We start from the raw sequence: 22391 nt of genomic DNA, 5'->3' as shown, positions 1-22391 counted from the left end.
AGACTTCAATGATATGTTCAACGAAGCTCAGAGTTACTATCAGATGGAGGTACTTATGGGTGTCCAAAAGCGGGTCAACCAGACCTAAATAGAGATGTTCTATTTGGGGACAATTTCCCCGGGTAAGACGATTGTGTTATCTCAAAGTTTCATAGTACACTACAAGCATACACTGAGTTTCAATTGAAATGGTCACTGATCAGGGTATTCCAAATGTGCCAAATTACAGCTTTATGAAAATGATTTAACTTTAACTATTCAAGGTGAATTACATATGTTTTTCATCGTGAAGGTTTCTAAGAAACATGTAAACCATATGAGACGCTTTATGGTCAGAACTGTTCACAACTCTAATCAATAAATATGAATCACTTGTGTCTCAATTATTTAGTTTGTTCCTCCGTAATTCACCATAGGCCATGAAGTTCCGCGCATACTTTTGCAAATGAAGAATTTGCTTATAAAACTTTAAATGAACGGCTTCAACTTGAATAAATTCTTCAAAGCCCCAAATCTTATACAATCAGGGGCGATAAGCTGACTCTACTTCTAAATCCAAATGTAAGTTAAGGTTTACAGATTTATTTAAAAAGCTATATGAGGATTTTGTATCTTGACTTACACGCTTATTAACAGCCGTGGTAAACCACGTAAACATATTATTTTTGGGTATAGCTTAAAAAGGCATATCTGCAATGCTTTTAGTGTTAGATGAAGGAAACAGGATTTAGCATTACACCGGTTGTTCTCCATTTGGCGTTCCATAATAAAGACCAATAACCTCTCAGGTGATCGTCGTATTTATATTTAGTCCGGTGGACTTTACGACCTCAGCACAAGATCTAAGTAGTCGATGGAAACCTTAGGTTACAACATTAAGGAGTTCACGACAGCGGAAACTGCCGGTTGGGAAGCCTTCGTGACATTTGCAGCGACTTGATATTAACATTTGTTTCAAGCACGCTCGAAGTTTTAGTACGCGGACTCAAGTTGTGGAAAACCCCACACTGTGAAAACTGAAAGGACAAGAACTCATGTGTCTTTCGTAGGCTACTGTAGTGTAACAGTTAGTCTAACCAACAACAACAACATACTGGCTAGGTCTAGGCTATGTTGCGATGTTTAAATACATAGCCAAGACCGTCCTAACTGCTAACAACTGTATTTAACTTGAGGCATATCTGAACTTGCACAAATTTCAAACCATTGCCAACGTGATTTTATTTGGAGCAGTTACCACTCCATGGAGCCTGTATATGAAATTTTTCTGGATTAAATTATGTTCTTTGACTTAGCAATGTTTAGCCAGGCTAAATAAATTAATACAAGTAAAAGCAGTAAAGGAAGAATAACAGTATATAGGTATAGCCCAATACAATTTTAACCTTCAGTGGTTAAAAATACTTTGATTGCTAAAGTGTAAATTGTAGTCCATAGAGACAATTGTTCGGTTTACTTGGTCAGTATCGACCAATGAACAATGTAACTCATAACATTTTAACTGTGCACAAACTGGGTTAGCATAGAAGTTCTTCCTTCCAGAAGCAGTTGTCAAGCATGGCAGAAGCTGTGAGACAGAAGTCTAGAAACAAGAAGAAGGTAGCTATTGAATGCTAACAGACTTGTGTATTGGTGCTTATTTTACTAGAATGAATTAAAATGAATTTTAAATGTCAAGATAGTTTGTATCATTGATAACTCAATTTCAACACCTCAAAAGTTTTATGAGTATGCCCCCTGAGAAATGGCTCTGTCTGTCTGCGGTGTGCTTGATGAGTGCAAGTACTGTAATTGAACTAAATTACAGAGATAATTAAAACAATGAAGTGGCTTCATCATCTTGACTATTTTGGTATCAGTGGAATGTTTGAATTATAGGAACTGTTCTGGTTTGAAATCTTAAGATGATGAAACTTTAATCTTCTTAGTTACTTTGAGTTGGTAGAATGATTCATATCTAGGATATTTATCCACAGTATAACATTATAGGAGCAGCTTTCTTTAATATGTTATTCACTTTTTTTTGCTCTCAGAAAAAGCATAGAGTACTGGAAGAAGAGAGTACACCTTCATGGAAAGAAGTTGAACCAGAGAAAGTTACGACAAGGGAAGTCTTAGAAAACAAAGGTGTTACAGGACTCTCTTTGACAGACACAAATTCTGCAGTTAACACTGGTGATGTCTCAAGTATTCCTACTATTGAAGTTTCATCTGATTCTACAGATGTTAAAGGAGAGGGAGAAGAGGTGCAGCTGGACAAAGAGGTCACAGACCTCACCGTAACAAAAGACATAAACTCGTCGAAGTCTGAAGCTTGTGATGTTGTTAGCGAAATTTCAAACGCTGAGAGTACAGGAGAGGGAGAAGATGGGCATTTAAAAGGTGATGAAATTGTTGAAAATCCTACAGAGTTAAAGAGCTCAGTAATCAACCAGGCCAGTGTTGAAACAGATGAGTTAGCAAGTACTGAAAGGACTAAAGAGACAAATGACGACAACAGAGAAACTTCAAAGGAGGAAGTGGAAGACATTGATGGAGCTGAAAAGAATGTGAGCGTCGAGGAAAGTGTAGATGAAGGAAAAGATGAGGTTCCCCAGTTGTTCCTGGAAGAAAAATCCAGTGTTGCTGATAACGATGCTGTGTCTCCTGAGATAACTGAGAGAGCCAGTCAAGAAGATCAACAGGCAAGTCATTCTGTGCAATTATTGGAAGAGGAAGAAAACCAGGAGGAGAAGGAGGATGAGGAACAGAGAGAAGACGAGGAGGAGGAGGAACAAGAAGAGGGTAACATGAGGACCGATGCAGGTGATATTGGGATGCCTTATGAAACAGAATTATCATCTCCTGATGATCATCAAGGTAAATGTGAATCAAATGAAAAGGAAACAACTGTAAACGATTTGGTAAATTTTGAGATACCAGAATTAAACTCGCAACCTCGAGAATCAGAGCAAGAAAGCGCTCGAGCCTTCAACATCATGGATGATCCTATAAATGCTACGGTCGCAGGAGCGACTTTAACAGATGTTTCAGCTACACCTTTAGAGCAGAATCCAGTGAGCGTCGACGAGTCAAACACAGACTTAACGAAAGGAGAAGACTTTGAAATATTAGAGCCACAGCCGACTGAAACTGAGTCGAGATCCATAGTAGACCCCACTGCACCAGATCTACTCACGAGCACGCTGAATTCTAGGACTCGCTCAGTGGCCAGTGAACCTTCGATTGTACAATCATGGGACACCGGCAGTAGGTTCTCAACGCTGCGGTCCATTTCCATGTCTGGGGTAAGGTTTGGCGAACAGAGGGAACGTACGTTAACACCGATGTCTGAGGATGACCTCAAGTATTACTACTTCAATCACATGATACAAAACAAAGAAAGTCACGTCGAGCAGTTCCTCTCGGTAAGCTATTTAAACGTTTTCATCATGTTCCTTTAGACGAGGGGTTCGCGACAAGTGGCCTGCCGGGCAAATCTTGACTGTGGAATATTTCAATCTGGCCAGTCTTGCATTCTATAGGTCCTACTATACACATTGCTTAATTAAGGTTGCTTAATTAAGGTATAGTGAGATTGAAATTTTATGTAGCCCTTTGCTTCAACCAAAGTTTTTCTCTGGCTCTCAAAGAAAATTGCTTAAAAAAAAAAACCCTGAACTCTAGACCCATTCCTGACCAACCCTAGACCAATTCCTGACCAACCCTAGACCAATTCCTGACCAATCCTAGACCAATTCCTGAACTCTAGACCAATGTGTTGTAATCATTTATACATTGCATTTTCTTTCCATTTTCCCTATGTTTGTTGAAGAACTATTATATTCCAACTAGTACAGAGGTTTCTATGTTTAAAGCTGTATATATCATTGGGTGGGAGCTTTGTATCATGTAGACTCAAGGTTTGTAATTATTAACCAAAAATGTCCTTCTATCCAACTTCAATTTTCTTTTCATTTATATCCAATTTTCTGTGCCTGGATAGGGAGTAACTAATTCTTTACTCTAATTCAGAACATAATGCAACAAGTTTGGTATATTATGGGAAACTTTTGAACTAAGTGACTTAAGAACCAGATCTATATCTTTCCTTTGACTGTGTAGTATTGTACCATCGAGTTCAAAGCCAAATTTAGAAAAGTTGATTTCATATTAAGTAGTGTAAACTACAGACAGTGAAATTCAAGCTATTTACTGACTAACATGCCAGTGTGGATTTTTCCGTAGAAAGAAAGGTCACTTGCACATTGCTGCGAGTAGACTTTAAGAACATGTTGTAAACACGGGATACCGTAAGTCTGGTAACAATCGTCAGTACAAAAATTGGCGTGATTTCGGTAGCTAACGTAAGCCCCGTATTACTGCTGATTATCAGCAAACATTAGTGGGTTGCTCCAATTAAGGCCTTAGATTAACTGAAGTGTTATGTAATTCAGGAAATGCCCGTGGGACATGGATTTGTAACCCTTAGAATTTTTTTTAAGCAAGTGCTTGCATTTTTTAAGGGCATGACTAATATTGTGAAATTCTAGGCTTGAGCTACTAAATTAGTCTTGGATATTACCTGCATGTATTACCTGTTTGTTTTACACACGTGGAACATTTGATCTGCATTAGTTCCTTGCATGAGAAAGGTGATGAAAGTGTAACTACTACCTGTGAATAATCCTTTTACAGTAGGCAGATAATTAGTGAATGATAGTTTCCTATATACATATATATGTGAATTATATATATACTCAGCCACAAACTAGCACAGTGTGCACACAGGTAGCTGTCAAAAGTGAAATTGATACTAAGAGGCTTAAAGTAGGATGTAGTATAACGTATACAAACTAGCTAAATGCAGCCAAGTTTTAGTCACAGCTTTGTGTTTTAATCTTTTCATTAATATTCTAAAGACAAAGATAATATGTGTAAGGATCGTAAATGCGTTTCTCTTTGATGAAGACAAACAAGAACACACACACACATGCACAAACATAATAAAGAAGAAAAAATGATCAAGTTAACCCCATTACCACACCCAAATGTGCACAATACAAACAGTCGTTCCTGGGGAACTACAGTGCATCGCATCAATGTGTCCCCTGGGGGACTTCTCATAGGGTGCAGCCACAACCATTGCCCACAACTATATATTTGCAAGTTACCTTGTACTGTGGGTACCCATTACATTGTAGGTCCCTAGTGTACTTAAATGAGCAAATGTGGTGTAAACTTCAAACAGAATTAACAGTAATCGTTCAGTTCCAATAATGGAATTTTGAAAATGGAAATATTTGTTATTGACGCTTGTTAATGTAACTTATCCAATTATTACCTTGGCAGTGATTCATTCATAACCCTAGTTTTTGCTGACATTGTTCCCTTGAGGAAATTTATGCAAAGTCATTTCAGGATGATTGTGATCAAAATGAATGATAAAATCCTGTTTTGAGGACTCTTGCAAAGCCGTTCAACAGACTTCAACTATGAGAGCGTGTGTCTGTGTATGCGTGTGTGTGTCACTGTGACTACTTTGCTTGTAAACATGATAGTGTGGAAAGGAGAAACTGAGAACATGTTTCTCATGTTAATGTGTGGATCACCCACATTGAATAGGTACAACACTGTTGTTTTTAGTAGAGTTCAAAAGGTCAAAAGTGGTTAAGGTTGAAATGAATAAATTCAAAGTAAATGATTATACGGTTACAGTTCCTTTGGAAACTTTGTTATTACTAGCAAACTAATTATCTATAGCAACTCCATTTTCAACACATCTGTTTCTTACAAATGATTCTGTGTTTTTCTTATTGACAGGAATGCCGCATTGAAAAACACAACTTCTTTGAGCTAGTCTACAATTACTATCGGGCCCGTGGCAATCTTCTTACAGTGATGAAAGACGTGGAGAAAAACCAGGCACATTATAAGGAAAAAGCTGAAAATTGCTGGAATTTGACCCAGACTGAAATTCCTATAAAGGTTTGAAAATTTCCGTATCCTCATTTGTCCATAATGCATTTTTTGCACTGCTATAACAGCATACTGTACGTTAAAAAGGAGTGCATGTAGGGAATTAAGCTACGGTTTGTTTGCATGCAAGGTCATTCGTTAATTCTGTTACTGTACTGTTTAAGATAATTAGATATATATGTCACTTCTTTGGCCTGTAACATTGTAGCACAGTTTATTTACACCACAAGGAACAAAGCATCTTTAAGATCAGGTCCGCTTCAACATTGACATCTCTCCCATGGAAACATCACCAGAAACTGAAACTCTTTAAACTTAAAAGCACACGTATCTGTAGTGCCAAAATCCAGTGTCGGTGCCTCTTGAAGCCACAGCATTACGTCTCTTTTATGCTATCCAATCCGGATTGGGTATTTAAAGAAACATTATTTTTTTAACATTCTCGAAGCAAAGCCAACAAAGATAGATTGTAAGTACACTAAAGTTTCTCTATCACACTCATTGAGAATTGATACCAAAATATCTTTATTTTTAAATTTTTTTAAATTTATTTTTTTAAATGTATTTTCTTTTTTTATGTTTTGACACTCGCCACTTCCGTCCATTGCTTGTTTCCTCTTGTGTTTTACAATTGCAGTTTCTCTTTTCTTTAGGGAGTCTGTGCTGACAAGTTGACAGTAACGTCAGCGGTCTCGTCCGAATCGGCAGAGTTTCGTGAAAATATCTTGAAGGAGTTGGAAGCGACGCTCTTGTCCATCCGGAACTGTATCCACGAAACGTTTGCTCTTTGTGCATACACAGCTCAACTTTCAAAGTTGCAGATAGAATCATATCTTCACATGCTACTGCAGAGCAGTCCATTGCTGTGCAGCCTGGAATCACAAATGCCTTGTACATGTAAGTGTTTGCCTTGTTTGTTAAATAAGCTTTCTATACAGAATGGTTACAGGCCATCAAGTATTGTAGGGAATATTGTAGCAGCTCGCTAGAAAAGATCGGTCAAAACTTTAAAAAAAAAAAAAAATCTGCTCTGAATTAGCTTCCAAATATGTGACAAGGTAACAATTTTGTCTTACGGGTCGAAAATGAAATATCACAATGCAAGTAAATTTGTCGGACACAAAACTTTTCTAATAGGTGAAAAGGTAGCAAGTTGGTCATAAAAGTAGGAAAGAACTCAATACAGTAAAGTTGTCGGACACAATTTTCTGGAGTGAAACAATTTTTAAATATCTTGCTAATTTGAGATCAACAGAGTAACCACATGTCAATTGAAGCGACCCCGAATTGGACCAATTTTTTTTTATAAAGTAATTTCCTGGTATGCTTTGAAGCATATATGCTGACAGTATATGCAGTGTGAATATATCATGTTTCCATCAGGTAAGGATTAAGAACAGTTCATACCATCAACTTGAGTGCTTGGAAGCATGCTATGAAATGACAGTATTAAGTGGTATTAGCATTAATTTTTCCCAACTGATTGTGTGATTTTTGTACATATATATATATATATACAGTATATATATATATATATATTCGTTATAATATGTTTGGTCCTCGCCTTGACGGCGAATCTCTCTACGCTAGACGGCAGCACGAACTTCTTCTCAATAAGTTAGCTAGGACTCGATCTGATATAGTGTTTCTATCACAATGCAAACAGCTGAATATTGTATATACCTAAAGGACTCTGGATCCGCAATCCTCTACACAGTGGAGACAAACGCATTGATAGTGTATCAAAGTGTATGAAAGTTTGCATACACTAGACAGAACAGAGTATCGAAGGAACTAATACGTACCAAAGAAAGCTTACAGAACATGGTTCCAGACACTGCCACAAATAAAAAGGTTCTCTCTGCTCTGGACATTACCTACCGTAGGGGACTTAAGAATTGTTTTCATAGAAAATTGCAAAAACTTTTTCGAAGAGAACACTTCCGACCCGATTGCAGACATTAACAGCAAGGACATGCAACCAACACTACATGGTCCCAAGAAAAAATCCAGTTGGACACCACCAGGAGGAGGCAATAAGTTTATAGATTCCTTTGCCTTCAAAGCCAAAACATATCTTGACAAATTTATTTTAGAAAACACTAACCGTCCACTCAACTCTAACATCAACCCTTCTCAGTCCATGGCCATAAAGGAGATAAAGGAGGTGCCACCACCATTTTTAACACTACCGACTATATCTTTGAAGCAAAGGAGCAACTAAGTAACTCTGATTTTTACGAGTTATTACCGGAGGACCCTTCCAGACTCTTCCACCCCAAAATTGACGAGTTATGTCGTAAGCGACCAAGATAGTAGAACTCACACCTAAGCACCCATCGTTGGGTATGTTCTACACTTTACCTAAAGTACACAAACTTCTTAAATTAATAGCAGACGCTCAACAAGCACTACCCGGAGTGACCCCTTCTGACCCTGAGAATATCCGCCCTTCAGACATTTGTAAACTATCCAGGGCACTCAAGCTATTCCCTCCTTGCCGACCTATTATTTCAGAAATTGGTATTCTCCACTAAGCATCTCTCAGGATACATAGACTCGTACTCAACCCTTTATTAAGCCATATTCCTTCTTATATACAGGACACTATTCATTTTTTGAGAATTCTTAACACTGTTCAGGCGTTACCGATTAATTGCTTACTTGTTACTATGGACGTATCCTCTTTGTACACTAATATCCCTCAAGATGAGGGAATTATCGCTTGTCAGAATTTTCTTTGTGAGTATGCCACCTTAGCTGATGATCTTGGTCCTATTTTACTTTTCTTATTAAGTAATAATTATTTCTCTTTCAATGGGAAATATTATCTCCAAATCAATGGTACCGCTATGGGCACTTAGATGGCACCATGTTACGCCAAAATATTTATGCACGATTTGGAACATGATATGCTATCCACTTCTCCTCTAAAGCCATCACATTAATATAGATACATTGACGGTATATTTTTTGTCTGGCCACATGTTGAAGAATCTCTTAAGTCTTTCTTTGATCATGTTAATTCTTTTCATGACAGCATTAAATTTTCTGTCAAAGTTTCTAAACATCAAATATCATTTCTAGATGTTCTGGTCAAGTTGGAGGGGAATTCCTTAACCACTTTGGTTTATTATAAGCCCACTGATATTCATATAACACTTTAATAGTTTTCACCCACATAATCTTAAGAGTTCTATTGTTTACAGCCAATGCCTTAGACTTAAACGCATTTGCTCCCACCCACATGATTTTGAACACCAGGTATCTATTTTAACTGGTTATTTCTTGAATGTCGGATACCCCCTTCACTAAATTAGACAGGGTATTTCCAGGGCCGACAAGTTGAGCCGTGAGGACTTATTAAAATACAAGTCTAAAAGTCCCAACACACGCATTCCGTTTGTTACCAGTTACAACCCCCTCATCAAATCCTTTATTCGCTCCCATCAAACAGGAATTTGCTGTATTCCAAGACGATCAGTCTGTAGCAGAATTGTTTAAGGTACTCCCCATGCTAGCATTTCGTCAACCCCCCAACCTTAGATTTCTATACACTTCCTCCAGACTGCCTTACTCAGTTTCCACCTCCGCTGGCAATTTCCCTTGCGGTAAACCTCGATGCCAAATATGCCCACATATTACCCCAGGCAGCGAGGTTAAAATTCCAAATGTTGACTATAGTGTAAGACACCCTTCTCTCTCTTGTGATTCTATTAATGTTATTTACATTTTCTACTGTGTACTTTGCAAAAAGGGCAATTATGTAGGTGAAACAGGCTCCCAGTTCTGCTTATATTTTAATAATCACTAAAAATCTATTTGTGATAATTATGCAGGATTCCCAGTTTCCAAACATTTCAATCTTCATAGTGATTCTCTCAAAAACCTAAAATGTATCTTAATTGCCTCAAACTTCAAATCTGCTACTGAACATAAACGAAAAGAAATCGATTGGATCTTTTGTATTAAGTCTCACATCACCGGCCTCAACAAAGACTTGGGACCCTTTAACAACTATCAGTTCTACAAACATATGTAATTTGTTCTTTGTTCTTTGCTCCTTAATCCGCTTCCTGTATAGTCATGGTTTATTTGGTTCTAATTCCATCAATGCAACTTACACTTATCTAGCGTCATACTTTCATTGTGTTTCATTTTGTACTTTTCATTCGACTGCCAAGTATTGTTGACAAAGGTCCCAGGGGGTCCGAAAATGCCAATATATTTTCTAAATATTTACTCCTTATTTGTCTGTTACGAGTCATACCTTATTTCTCTGGTTTTCTCTTTTAATATATATATATATATATACCATGGAGGTAATACCTCCATGCTCAAACCAAATGATGCACGATAGGTGTAACCGACATGGAAACAAACTTAAATAAAGTTTTAAACACTTTTGACGCACCTTAATTTAAATAGATCGTTTTGGCTGTAAACAACTAACAGTAACACTATATGGGGATATCCTAAGTTAGGCCATACTAGCTAGGCTTATATCACACTAACAATTACAAGAATAAATGGCGAGTAAATTTAACGTATTGGCGAGTAGAATTTTAGACTCGTTCGCCAGTTGGCGAGTAGTTTAAAAAATTTTTGTCGAGGCCTGATATACATATAAATATACATATATATGTATATATATATATATATATATATATATATATATATAATTTTTTTTTCCTTCTCTAGCTCATATGCAGCTGGTTGGTGACCCACAGACAATACATTGTATTCAAGAATTGAAGGAGTGCATTTCTGTCTTGTTTTCCTTTCAACGAAGACCTGTAGTTGACACGGAATTCATGGAGTCCTCAAGGAAATGGCTAGAGCGTCTGGTAAGAAATTCAAGAACATCTGTATTTGTCCTTTCAGTATTACATTTAGATATTGACCATTACCAATGACCATAACCAATTATACCAAAGCTTACCACTACATTTTTTTAATCGAGAAATATCTTCTGCTGTGTGGCAGGTCTCGCATCTTCTCCGAGTGGCTACCTATGAAGACCATTTCTTCCTCCTCAACCATCTCATCAGATGTCCTCCTGGAGTAGAGAGCTGGGCAGTTAGCTTCCTCCAATTGACATTCGCTCAGAATAACACTAGAGGATCCCAGGAGGGGGTCGGAGATTGGTGGGGAAGCCCCACTTTGGATCATTTTGTCCACATGTTGGCGGTACTGATGTACCCAGCAAAGTAAGATTTTGTAAAATGCATTTTTTTCCAGCACATCCGGTATCCGTTAAAGTTAAAATTTTGCTGGTATTGCATCGCATGGATAGCCACCTTGGTATTGGTAGGAGTAGAATGCAGAATGCAGAAAAATGATAACCAGTACTCAATCTTACTTAGTAACTATACTAGAGTAACTAGAGTATGAGTAGAAATTCCATGAGAATAAGTTTGAGTATGGGTAACTATGCTAGAATAGGAGAATGAGTCTGCAGTATAATATAAAGAAATAAAAAAAATAAAAAAATTTGATATAAAAAAAATGCACTTCATAATTTCTTTGCTGTTTTTGAATGGTTTGTAATTTCCCATTCAGTTTTCTGTTGTTCATATACATTATATAAAGAACAAGATACTTAGTAGATGAAGCATTAGCACAATTTCAGTTTATTTATTTTTGTTAGCAAATCCTCTAGCACAATGATGGGTGAGTGATTGTTGCTGGGATCGTTCCCAATTTGTTTTCTTCTCTTCTGGTATATCACTCCCTGATTTTACAGTGTGAATTTTTGTAGAGAATTACTAAACAGTTCATCCCCCTTGAACAGAGATGACTCGTACTTCTTTGCTTTGTTTGAAGTAAGACAATGCATCCATCTGTTTTAAGCTATCCTCTCAACAACATTTTCATCGTAGGTCAAGAGACGAGCTGTTGATTCGAATGAGGCATGCTGTAAGTCCAGATACTCCTCCTACGGATGCTCTCCTCAACTGGACTCTGCTGGATGAGGATGGAGAAGAGGTAAGAAAGGATGATTTATCAAAATATTGAGAAAAAAAATATAACACATTTCATATGCACAGCCTAGCTGGCTGGGATCTAGCTGTGTTATAATAATAGCTAGTTGCCATTTCATAGCTAAGGTTATGTTAAACTTTAGTGACTTTTCAATCATTACAAGCGAAGTTAGCTAGGTCTTAGTTATAATGCAATACTGTTTTATGAATTTTCTTAGGCCTTGGCTGCTAGTTATTGATGTTTGACTTGGAAGGAATTTAGTAAAACTGATACATAGAGCAGCAGGAAAAAACATCTAGTTGTGGATGTTATTCCTTATAAAATGATGTATTTCAGTAAACTTAAGTAATGGGGAGCTATATATTCTTTGACATTTTCATGAATATTTAGTCTGGTTTTAATTTGATCATTAGAATATTCATGAGTGCAATTGGTCAAGGAAAAGCTGAGACATAAATATTCATGAGTGGAAAAGTTCTACTGTCTGTATATGTGGTTTATGCATGGTCAGTGCTACAGAAGAAGCACATGGTTAATGATGTTGCTATTGGAAGGATCCTACTGTGGACTGCCTATGAGAACTGAATCCTTATCATTTTTACTGCACAGGTGCAAGTTAAATATTACTTTCTGCTAATAAGTACTAACTTTTCTACAATACTAAAAAAAAATCATATTAGCTTTAAAATCTTAGCTGGTTGCTAAGTTACTTTCTAATGGGCCTACCTGCATGAATGTTTACTAGACTTAGGCTGAATACCTATCATAGTAGGCCAAGGTAGTTTGGATTGTGTCAGCGCTGTTGTACAGGGGTTTGATTGTGTCAGCGATGTTGTACCAGGGTTTGAAGTCAGGGTAAGTCTGCAATGTTAACATACTTAGGTCTAAAAACTTCTAGTATGTTAGAGTCGGCTATAGCTAATGTACCTATGCTTCAAAAGTGTTGCAAGCGTAGGGGTAAATGTTTTGAAAAGTAACTGGTATTTAAGTAAGATTTTAAATTTCTTTTTGTGACATAGATGATATAAAGTAACAGTATATGTTAAATGTTCCTGTATTAACTTGTGGGTTTATGGGAACCATTATGCAACAGATGCAATGAACTGATTGAAACTGAGAACGACAATACTAAACATTTTGTGTCCACGTACGGAATAGTGATCTCAATAATTGTAATATTTTTGGGCTGGCATTAGCAACAGCACCTCTGTGTATCTGAATCCAGTGACATCAAGATGTCAAGTGTCATTGATCACCATGGTAGTTAAATTTCACCAATGGTCATCCAAAATTGAAATATTTAAAATGGGATTTCATTATGAATGCCTCTGCAGTGATGAATGAAAAACAAAACTTGCACTGTAAATTCTTGGACTGGGCTTTGGGTAGTCTCCATATATATACTGTTAGTAATTGTGCGTAAAATAACAAATTAAATGGTGATTTTTGTAGGTCGGGCTGATAGGGGGTCAGCTTGATTGGCTCATTAGTGTTAAAAATATTTATTACACCTCAACAAAATGTACAAAACAACATTTGACATGGTTTGTAGTATTTTAGAGAGCATTTGTATGCTTAGATTTTACCATTAAGCTGATATCTTTTCTTTCTCCTGTTAGGATGAGAGAACTGCCGACTTGCCTCTCAACGAAGGAGATCTAGTTGCTTTGTTAACCCAGTTTCCCTTCGATGAACTCTTCAAGAATGTCCTGGTTCTCCCTGAACTAGGTTCGTTTTAGGATATGTTTTACACCCAAGGGCGGCGGAACCGGGGGGGCACAGGGGGCACGTGCCCCCCCACTTTTCCTCAGGTTAAAAATGTGCCCTTTTTCTACATAAAAATTGAGGTGTCTCAAGTTAGCAAGAGGCCAGGGAACTATAATGAACACTCGGGAAGGGCCGTTTCCGGCCATCTGAGGGGTTTGTAAAACCAAAATTTTTCTTGTACGCTCCGCGCCAACCATAGGCGTACGAAGCGGGGGGGGGGGCAGGGGGGAAGACTGCCCCCAATTTCCAGAGGACAAGAAATTCGGGCAAATTTCCTGGAAAATTCGGGCAGCCTAAGAGGAGAAAAAAAAAAATATATATATATATATTTTTTTAGGCTGCCCGAATTTTTCAGGACTTTTACCCGAATTTCTTGTCATCTGGAAATATATATATAAATATGCAGTAGCTTGCCCGAATCTTTTTCAAATTTTTGCCCGACAATTCCATGATTATCTTTATTTAGCATCATGATGCCCGAATATTTCCGTGTAACACCGTAAGCGCAGTTCATCTGGGCTACCACGCTTTTTGCACGATCAATTTTTTTCTAACTAGTCAATTGTTTACCTGGACCAAGGGCGGCGGAACCGGGGGGCACAGGGGGCACGTGCCCCCACTTTTCCTCAGGTTAAAAATGTGCCTTTTTTCTACATAAAAATTGAGGTGCCTCAAGTTAGCAAGAGGCCAGGGAACCAGAATGAACACTCGGGAAGGGCCGTTTCCGGCCATCTGAGGGGTTTGTAAAACCAAAAATTTTATAGTTCGCTCCCCGCCAACCAATGGTGGCGCTCCGCTCAGATAGTCGTGCATACAACTTTGCAAATCCAGGCTAAGCCCCTGACTTTTAATGAATTTCTGTGGGTCAAACTCAAAGCTATTTCGAATGGAAAAAAAAAATTGTTAAGATATTAACAAGAAATAAACTCTAATTCCGAAGATTCCTACATTAGCAACTAGCATGATTTCACCTCATTTTGTCTCAAAAGAAAACTTGTTCCTTGTTTCCCAATTTGCACATTGGATATTGCAGTGCTAGTATGCATATTTTCCTTGGGGGGGGGGGGGCATTGATGGAGTGATGTGTATACGCAAATAAGATAATACAATAAGAGTTATAAAGGGTACTAAATATAAGGCTGCATCAGTCCAATCGAATTTCTGCAAAGTGCCCTTTGATGTCGGTGCCCCCCCAGATTAAAAGTGCTTCCGCCGCCCTTGTTTACACCTTGTTTTGTTGCATAGATACATGGTACATGGTCACTGTTATCTTAAACAGATAGCTGCATCCATAATGTCCGCTTATAAGATCTTAAAAACTTTAAAAAAATATATTAAAAAACATTGAGAAACTGAAATGTTTGATGTTGCTTTGCAGTTGTAGTTATGTAATTGTAATTATGGTTAAAAAGACAGAAATTTGGACAATTGTATTTTCTAAATATTTTCAAAGTTAACAGGGAGTCATTTAGACTTCATCCTTCATGAAGCAGGTTTTGAGGTTTTTAAGAATATCGTTTCTCATACAATACTGAAAATTGTTTTGCTTTCGCTGCATAAAAAGGTGCAATAATAATAATAAATAACTTGTGCAATAATAATAATAAATGAATAAATAAATAATAAATAACTGTAAAAAATTTGCCCATTTTGCTGGGCATTTTGCGATGCGATACCAGATTATTTATTCCCTGGTTTATGGTTTCCCGGTTTCATTGTCAGAGTATGGTTTCTCTTACTGACGTGAATGTTTAACATTGTGCATGCAATTTAAGATTCATCTCATGGATTCTAATCTCCTACTTGTATTATTTACACAACTTGAAACCAGGTTCAGCCTGTAGTCAGCCAGTAGATGCCAAGCACATCATGCGGTTGATTGCGTTCTCCACTGCTATTCTGAAAGTCTTTCATGAAGGACTGAAAACTTACAATCGATCTCGCTACAGACAATTTGTGAAACGGATAGGAAGGCTAATAAGGTAAGTCAAAAGTTTACTCTTTTGCTATTTCTATTTTGCTATCAGCTAAATGAAAACATTGAAAGTGAAACTTCTAGAAAGTATTGCATTAGGTTCTACTGTCTGCTTAAGGCATAAATCATCTTCACCATTTTTCACCACATCTTCCCTTTCCCTCCCCTTCCCTCCCCTTCCCCTTCCCTACCCCTCCCCTTCCCTTCCCTACCCCCTCCCTTCCCTTTTCCTTCCCCTTCCCACACTGGTGTCAAAAGCACAAAGCTGATAGTTTTTAGAACCTATTCGTTTTACCACAGTAGCAATCCTGTCAAGTCATGCTAGAGAAATTTCCAACACTGATTTTGCTTCATAAAGACTACTCATTTAAGAACATCTTTTCGTTTTTCCCCTTAAAAACTTTTAAACAGACACACTGTGCAGTATGTGTCAGTACAGTGGACGCAGCTGCGTTCCAATTCTGAGGATATTGTGGAGGGCTACGGTCCACTGAATTCCATGCACATGGAACAACTGTCCTTCGCTCGTCTTCAAGTTGAGATGGATGAGCTCTTTTTCAGAGCTGTCCAGTGCATTATGTCATCGCCAAGGTGAGTTAGGTCTTTTAACAGAAGGAAACAGGATTAACCAACCTCTAACTTGTGATAGTTTTGGTAAAGGTAGAGATCCCTCTTTTCTTGTAAAGTAAATCAAATATTGTTTTAAAAAGTATTAGATTGACGCAGATAGTTTCACAAGACACACACACACACAAAAGGAAAGATTTGTGAATTCACAAGACTTTGAATACTGGACTGCAATTGGTCAATGCTTGTTAATTATTCATATCTAAAGCAAATAATAAATAAAAAAAAATCTGCTTGTCCCTTGGACAGCCCAAATCTTACTGTTTGGCTGTCAGAACAGCAGATTTGGTCATCTTGTATGATTGGAAGACCATAAAACTTGCATTTTAATGATGTTGAAAGCTATGTGACAGTTGTTGTCAGAGGTAAATTAAGTATGAATGACCCACAGTTCCATTGTTCAATGAAAAAGACTTGACATAAATCGACAGTAACAAATTTATAAATAAAATTTGATACCTGTGGCCAAAGCTACTGGAAAATACTAGCAAGCTGCAGTAAGTTTCTGCTGTCTTTTGTAATGTCTTACATGACTGTTTATTTCTCATTAGGTTGGGCACTTGGCAGTTTCTAGCAGACATGCCCTACACGTGCCTCTCTGGTGAAATGATGTGGCGTCTGTATTGGTACCTCCATAGCAGCTTCATGGGATGGGCAGATAAGACTCACGTCAAGGACGAAGCAAGACAGGCAGATTACGAATGGTGGCTAGCAGGTAAGAATTCTCTTAGTAGCAGTAATAGGTGTCACCAATAGGTAAAACTGTAACATCTTTATCAGATGATGAATGGTGGCTAGAAGGTAAGATTTCTCATAGTAGCAGTAATAGGTGTTACCAATAGGTAGACTAACATCTTTACTAGTTTATTATCTCAACAGTATCCTCTTTTGGAATCGGTGGTATGAAATGGTGTGGGATAGGATGGGATACAACATTAGAATTATGTGAAGGATAACATAACAGGTGAAATGCTTACAGATATAACACTTTCATGCAGTTTAATGTCTTTAAGAAATCATATATAACATGTTTACTCATTTCAATAGGTCACATTCCTGGTTATGAAATGGACTTAAAGGTAGGTTAAGAAGTCTGGGAGCCTCACATAGATCATTGCAATGCTGTTGTTATAGCATTAAGCTGCCTATATGAATAATACAAATTATTCACCCTTCAGTCCACTTACTCTGGCAAATCTGAAAGTCTTTAAATGTCAATATGAAAGTGTTTTGAGACTCCATGAATGTTTCATGGATGGTTGGCTAACAGTAAAGAAAGTCTTATTTTAACAAGTGTCACTGGCACTTGACACTCTTTGACACATGAATACTGATGTGATGGTTGGCTAGCAGAAATGAAAGTCTTATTATTAACAAGTCACTGTGTCGTCTCCTTACTGACGTCTACACGGCAGATGGAAACGTAGGAAGAGATGGCTGGTGATTTTCCTATCCTTGGTCTGTTTCATTACAATGTGTTGTAAACTTCAACATGTTCTTCCTTTTCATCTTCACCCTGTGTAGACTTTTCGAATCGTAACATGTTCTGTAAGAGGCTACTCGAAATGCCGATGTCAGAGGTCATATACCTTCTCACCACCTTTGCCAACATGGCTACGTCTCGAGGGATAGACGAGGAACCGTTCATCCGTTTCGTCGCCAAGGAACTCTACCAGATAACGTACGTGAACAAGGAACTTCGAGAACAACTATCGAAGACAGGCCGAGAGCTGCTCTACACGGTCACAGCGTGTCATCCTTTCACCTTCTCTCATCTCCTGATGGAGTTGGAACAGACCATGGAATCTGTGGGGAATGTAAGAGGACTCTCATCACTTATTAATCTTCTAACCAGCATTTGTCCCATGACAATGCTATGAAGTAGTTTGTCACCCAAAATAAAAGGTTTAGTTTAGTTTTAATGAATTCCAAGGGTTAGTAAACCTACAGAATTTCATTTGGAAGACCTGTTCAAAATCATGACTAAGGATGGACACAGATTTATTGCAGGCAGTGATCTGCTGGCAGTTGACTCTTAATTTACAAATTTATAAAGAAAAACAACAAGTTTTGTAATAGTAGTTGTAGTAGTACAGGCATATGTGTTACAAATTTTATTTTCAACCTTCTGTTATTTAAATTTTCTATTTTTTTTCTCCTTTATTTAATATATTTTTTTAGATGGTGCTTTTCCTCTTCAGTCATTTGGCTCTTCATTTGTTGAGGCCGACGCCTCAGGATTTCGAACGACTTCATTCCTGGTTGTTGCATTTCGGCCCCGACACGATCCAAAGCCAAGTAGCTCGACTGGTCTTGGCAAAGCTCAACTGGGGAGTAGATGAAGAGGTATCAGTTTCTTGTCCTTTTAAAAGTATATCCACAAGGGATCTTATGTGTGTGCCTGGTTGGCTGGTTGTCCATTTAAGCAGTTTAGATATTCTCTTGTGGCTTTTTGGAATGGCAAAGTCTGTGGTGGACAAAGATATATGTATTAGTTTTAACTGATAAACTGGTTGTTAGGGGCAACAGAATGAAATGAAACAGTCACTTTGCGTTGTCTCTGAGAGGGGTCGACCATTGAGAATATGCAGTACTGCTGCTTGTAAGATATGCAAGCTTGAAACATCTTTTTTTTAAAACTAGTTTTACCAATGTTAGGAATTTGCAAGGACTTGGCATCTTTAAAAGATCTCAATTTCTTCTTGTGAAAGAAAAAATGTAGTAGAATTAGTGACTTGAAAACAAATTCTGTTGGAATGAGTACGTCCGTTTGGTGTTAACACCAATATTGCATATAGGTGTTATGTGAAAGCCACTGCACTTCATTATTCTGCTAGAAGTGCCCATCTTGTTTATTATTGATTTCAAATAATTGTAAATGATAGATCCAAAACTATATTCCCTGGGGATCTCTGCTTTATTGAATTGTCATTTCAGTAATTTTGTCTACCAACCATTTATTCTGTTTATTATAACTCTCAAAACTAGCTTGGCTTTAAGGGTCAAAAGAAGTATTTTTGCCTTAAGATGTACCTCCACTGACTGTAAAAAAAAATGGTAAACACACCTTAAACATGGCTGCACAAATTCTGATACCCTACAAGTTTCTGTGACATTGTACGTTAGCAAGAAACGTGGCTTGTGGGTTTGCACATGTTTCTGACTCAAAGATAATTGATAAAATGCTCGGCCAATCCACAAGTTGCCGTGCTAGGCCTATGCTTCCTTACAGAAGCCCCATATTAGGTTATTTACATTATTTTTATTTTCTTGATTCATCAGAGTAAAACCCTAGTGCTGGATCTTCATCTTCATCGGAATGTGGCCGTCCTCCTGGTTGAAGCTCACTGTAAACATTTCGCTGACAAAAACAGAGCTGGCTATCAGGGGGTCTTACAGGTAAGCAGTGTAGCTAGTGGAAGGGAGGTGGGTAAGTGTGTGACAGGGGGGAACAGCCTCCTGCAGGGTCGCGGAAATAAAAAGCAGAAAACTAGAAAATGGTGCAAAGTAGAAGAGCAAATTATTCAGAATGGAAGCATTAAAAAACAAGAAGACAAGAAGAAACAGCCAGAGGAAGAGAAAGCTGACTTCCCTGGGATGGGGGGGGGGCGAGTTGGGGCTACCCTGGCCTTGGTGAATGTCATCCCTGGTTGTACTTCTTTATATAGCATGGGAAAGCATTGTTACTTAGTAGTCATCTTAAGCCCAGATCCTTTTTTGTTTTTGTTTACAGAAATGAATGTGTATTTAATGAACATATTATCCTAATACAGTACTAGCTGGGGACAAAAGGAGTTTAAAGTCACCCTAATTCATTTATCAAACTTGTTTAAAAGTACCAAATTTTTTTTTTTTTTTTAAGATGACTGGCTGTACCCAATGTTGTGCATAGTTAAGAGTAGGCTATTATTGGGTTATATCAGGGGCATATGAACTGGAGGGTGGGGTTATTGCTTGAAAATGTTTCCTATTCATTAGTTTCAGAGAAATGAAATAAGTCCCTTTAAATTTTGCTTATGCGGGTAACCCATGTTGCTAATAATAATAATGTGTATTATATTATGTTGGTGGTGATCAGGATTGTGAGGTTAAGGAAGTGTTCAAAGTCCACTTTTCAAGTCATTGTTTCGTGTAAATATTACTTTTTGGTGTGAATGTCTCCACCATTAATGTTCCAGTGTTCTTTACCTGCTTTATCTCTCACTCTCTCATTTATTTCCATGCCATTCTTCAATTCTTCCATGCAGTGGAATTTGAGCAAGTTCACCTACAACATTGAAAATTTTGACTTCTGGGCATGGGATCTGATGATAAAGTTGCGACTACACCAACAGAGTCAGCCGTACTTTGACGAAGCAGAACACAGATCGATGTCTAAAGAGTCCGATTCAAACTGGTCTGTCCCTAACGTGGCTACCGACACCGCCCTCTATCCAGTGCAGAAAGGGTTACAAGAAAACATTCCCCTGGCTTGCTATGTTGCCGTAGCGATGACGGAAACAGGCCATCGGTATGTAAATTAAGAAGTAGCAATCTCAACCAACTTGTTTACCCTATGCAGATTCATGCGATAGATATATTTTCCTTAAGTTGTTTGTTGGGGGTGAGGAAGGGAAGGAACCATGGGATGGCTGCCATTTTGTCCAATGTGTGATATGTCCTTAGTTTCTTCATGTCGATAGGTAAAACCCTAATTTCCTGGAAAACAACAACACCATAAGGCTATGTACAAAAAGTCCAGTATTTCATTGGCATACTGTAACTTAGCAACTGTGATCTCCCAAGAGGGAAGAATGTCATAGATTACTAAGAATATTCGAGATTCAAGACACTGGTGGCTCGTTGATAACAGTTTTAGACTTACTCAAGTCTGTTTTTCTGTATGAAAGAACTTCAAATCAACATATCTTATAAATGGAGTAAAACATCAATATGTAAGCAAAGAAGGCTGGGGTACGTCTCTCTTAAGTCTCCAGCGTTATGGCTAAGATTGCAATATATCTATATATATATCTATATATATATATATAATATAACCACATTCCTAATGCGACATTGATGACAGGCGAATTACGTTTTGAAATATTCTTACCCCAGTCAGGTCCTCATTCATGATTTTCTTGTAAAAAGGAATAAAAAAAATTAAAAAAAGATAATACAAAAGCTCCTTTTTTTCTGATAGGCATTAATCAATTTTTTTTGTCCTTTTCTTTAAAGCCTGGATCAATTCTTGACGGTGGGCTTGAATTGTTGCCAGGTGCTTGCCACTACCGGGTATCAAAGACTGTGCATCCCTCTGCTCTCAGTCATCGTACCAATGTTTATGGAGGAAGGCCATCCTGATTATCTACTCTCAAATGAAAGGTAGTAAATACATCTCAAATAAATATTTTCTTTTCAAGAATGAGTCACTCTTTTCAAGAATGGATCACAAAAGAGGACCTTCTGGTGGCTCAAGTTTGACAATATAACCCACTTTTCATGTAGCATGTCGGGTGACTTCCATGTCAACATTTCAACTCAAATTTGGAATCTTTTCAATTTTAGAAAGTCATTTCAAATGGGAAAACCGTAGAGTGCTCTTGGATGAAAAACCCATCTTACAATGACCCGACCGGATATTGAACCCGGAACCCTCCCCCTCCCCCCATTGCTAAGCCTCATTGCTTCAACTACAACTGTCTTTATCCACTCGGCCACAGCACCGGTATATCAAACCACCAGGGCTCAAAATAGACAGGGGCGAAGGGCAATTCGCCCTACGAAGTTGAAAAAATCGCCCCAGAAAAGAAATCACAGGGGCGAAAAAAATACAAATACCGCTAAAATCGCCCACCACATGTACTTTTCAGTCAACGGGTGCCGCACGTTTAAAAAAATGACACAATACTGTGAAATAAATCACTGAAAAAACCCAACTGCCGATCCTTTTGTTATAACAGCTTGGTTTGTACGTTCACTCACACACGAATTAATAGTCTAGTCAACAACGCAATATGAAAACCCACACTCAATAGCCAACCACCTAGCTAGCTAAAAAACTATCGGTTCATCGCGTGATCATTTTCGCACACCCGTG

The 22391-nt window shown here is 37.9% G+C and overlaps 1 protein-coding gene across 1 annotated transcript in view; it reads left to right on the top strand.

The window, feature by feature from the left end:
* The first annotated feature begins 801 nt into the window (after positions 1-801).
* LOC139966737 (ectopic P granules protein 5 homolog) overlaps positions 802-22391 on the top strand; it is a 51147-nt gene continuing 29557 nt past the window's right edge. The window contains exons 1-16 of the mRNA XM_071970056.1: positions 802-1599; positions 2034-3407; positions 5803-5967; positions 6612-6855; positions 10660-10805; positions 10945-11168; positions 11841-11946; positions 13563-13671; positions 15542-15692; positions 16097-16276; positions 16864-17027; positions 17837-18129; positions 18494-18658; positions 19595-19711; positions 20560-20822; positions 21530-21676. Coding sequence (XP_071826157.1) covers positions 1558-1599; positions 2034-3407; positions 5803-5967; positions 6612-6855; positions 10660-10805; positions 10945-11168; positions 11841-11946; positions 13563-13671; positions 15542-15692; positions 16097-16276; positions 16864-17027; positions 17837-18129; positions 18494-18658; positions 19595-19711; positions 20560-20822; positions 21530-21676 — 3890 coding nt within the window. The 5' untranslated portion in view covers positions 802-1557. The remainder of the gene's footprint in view (positions 1600-2033; positions 3408-5802; positions 5968-6611; positions 6856-10659; positions 10806-10944; positions 11169-11840; positions 11947-13562; positions 13672-15541; positions 15693-16096; positions 16277-16863; positions 17028-17836; positions 18130-18493; positions 18659-19594; positions 19712-20559; positions 20823-21529; positions 21677-22391) is intronic.

Source organism: Apostichopus japonicus, chromosome 4 (genome assembly GCF_037975245.1).
Source record: "Apostichopus japonicus isolate 1M-3 chromosome 4, ASM3797524v1, whole genome shotgun sequence".
Lineage (NCBI taxonomy): Eukaryota > Metazoa > Echinodermata > Holothuroidea > Aspidochirotida > Stichopodidae > Apostichopus > Apostichopus japonicus.
The sequence above is the reverse complement of the archived record's forward strand: the minus strand, read 5'-3'. Positions and strand labels throughout refer to the sequence as shown.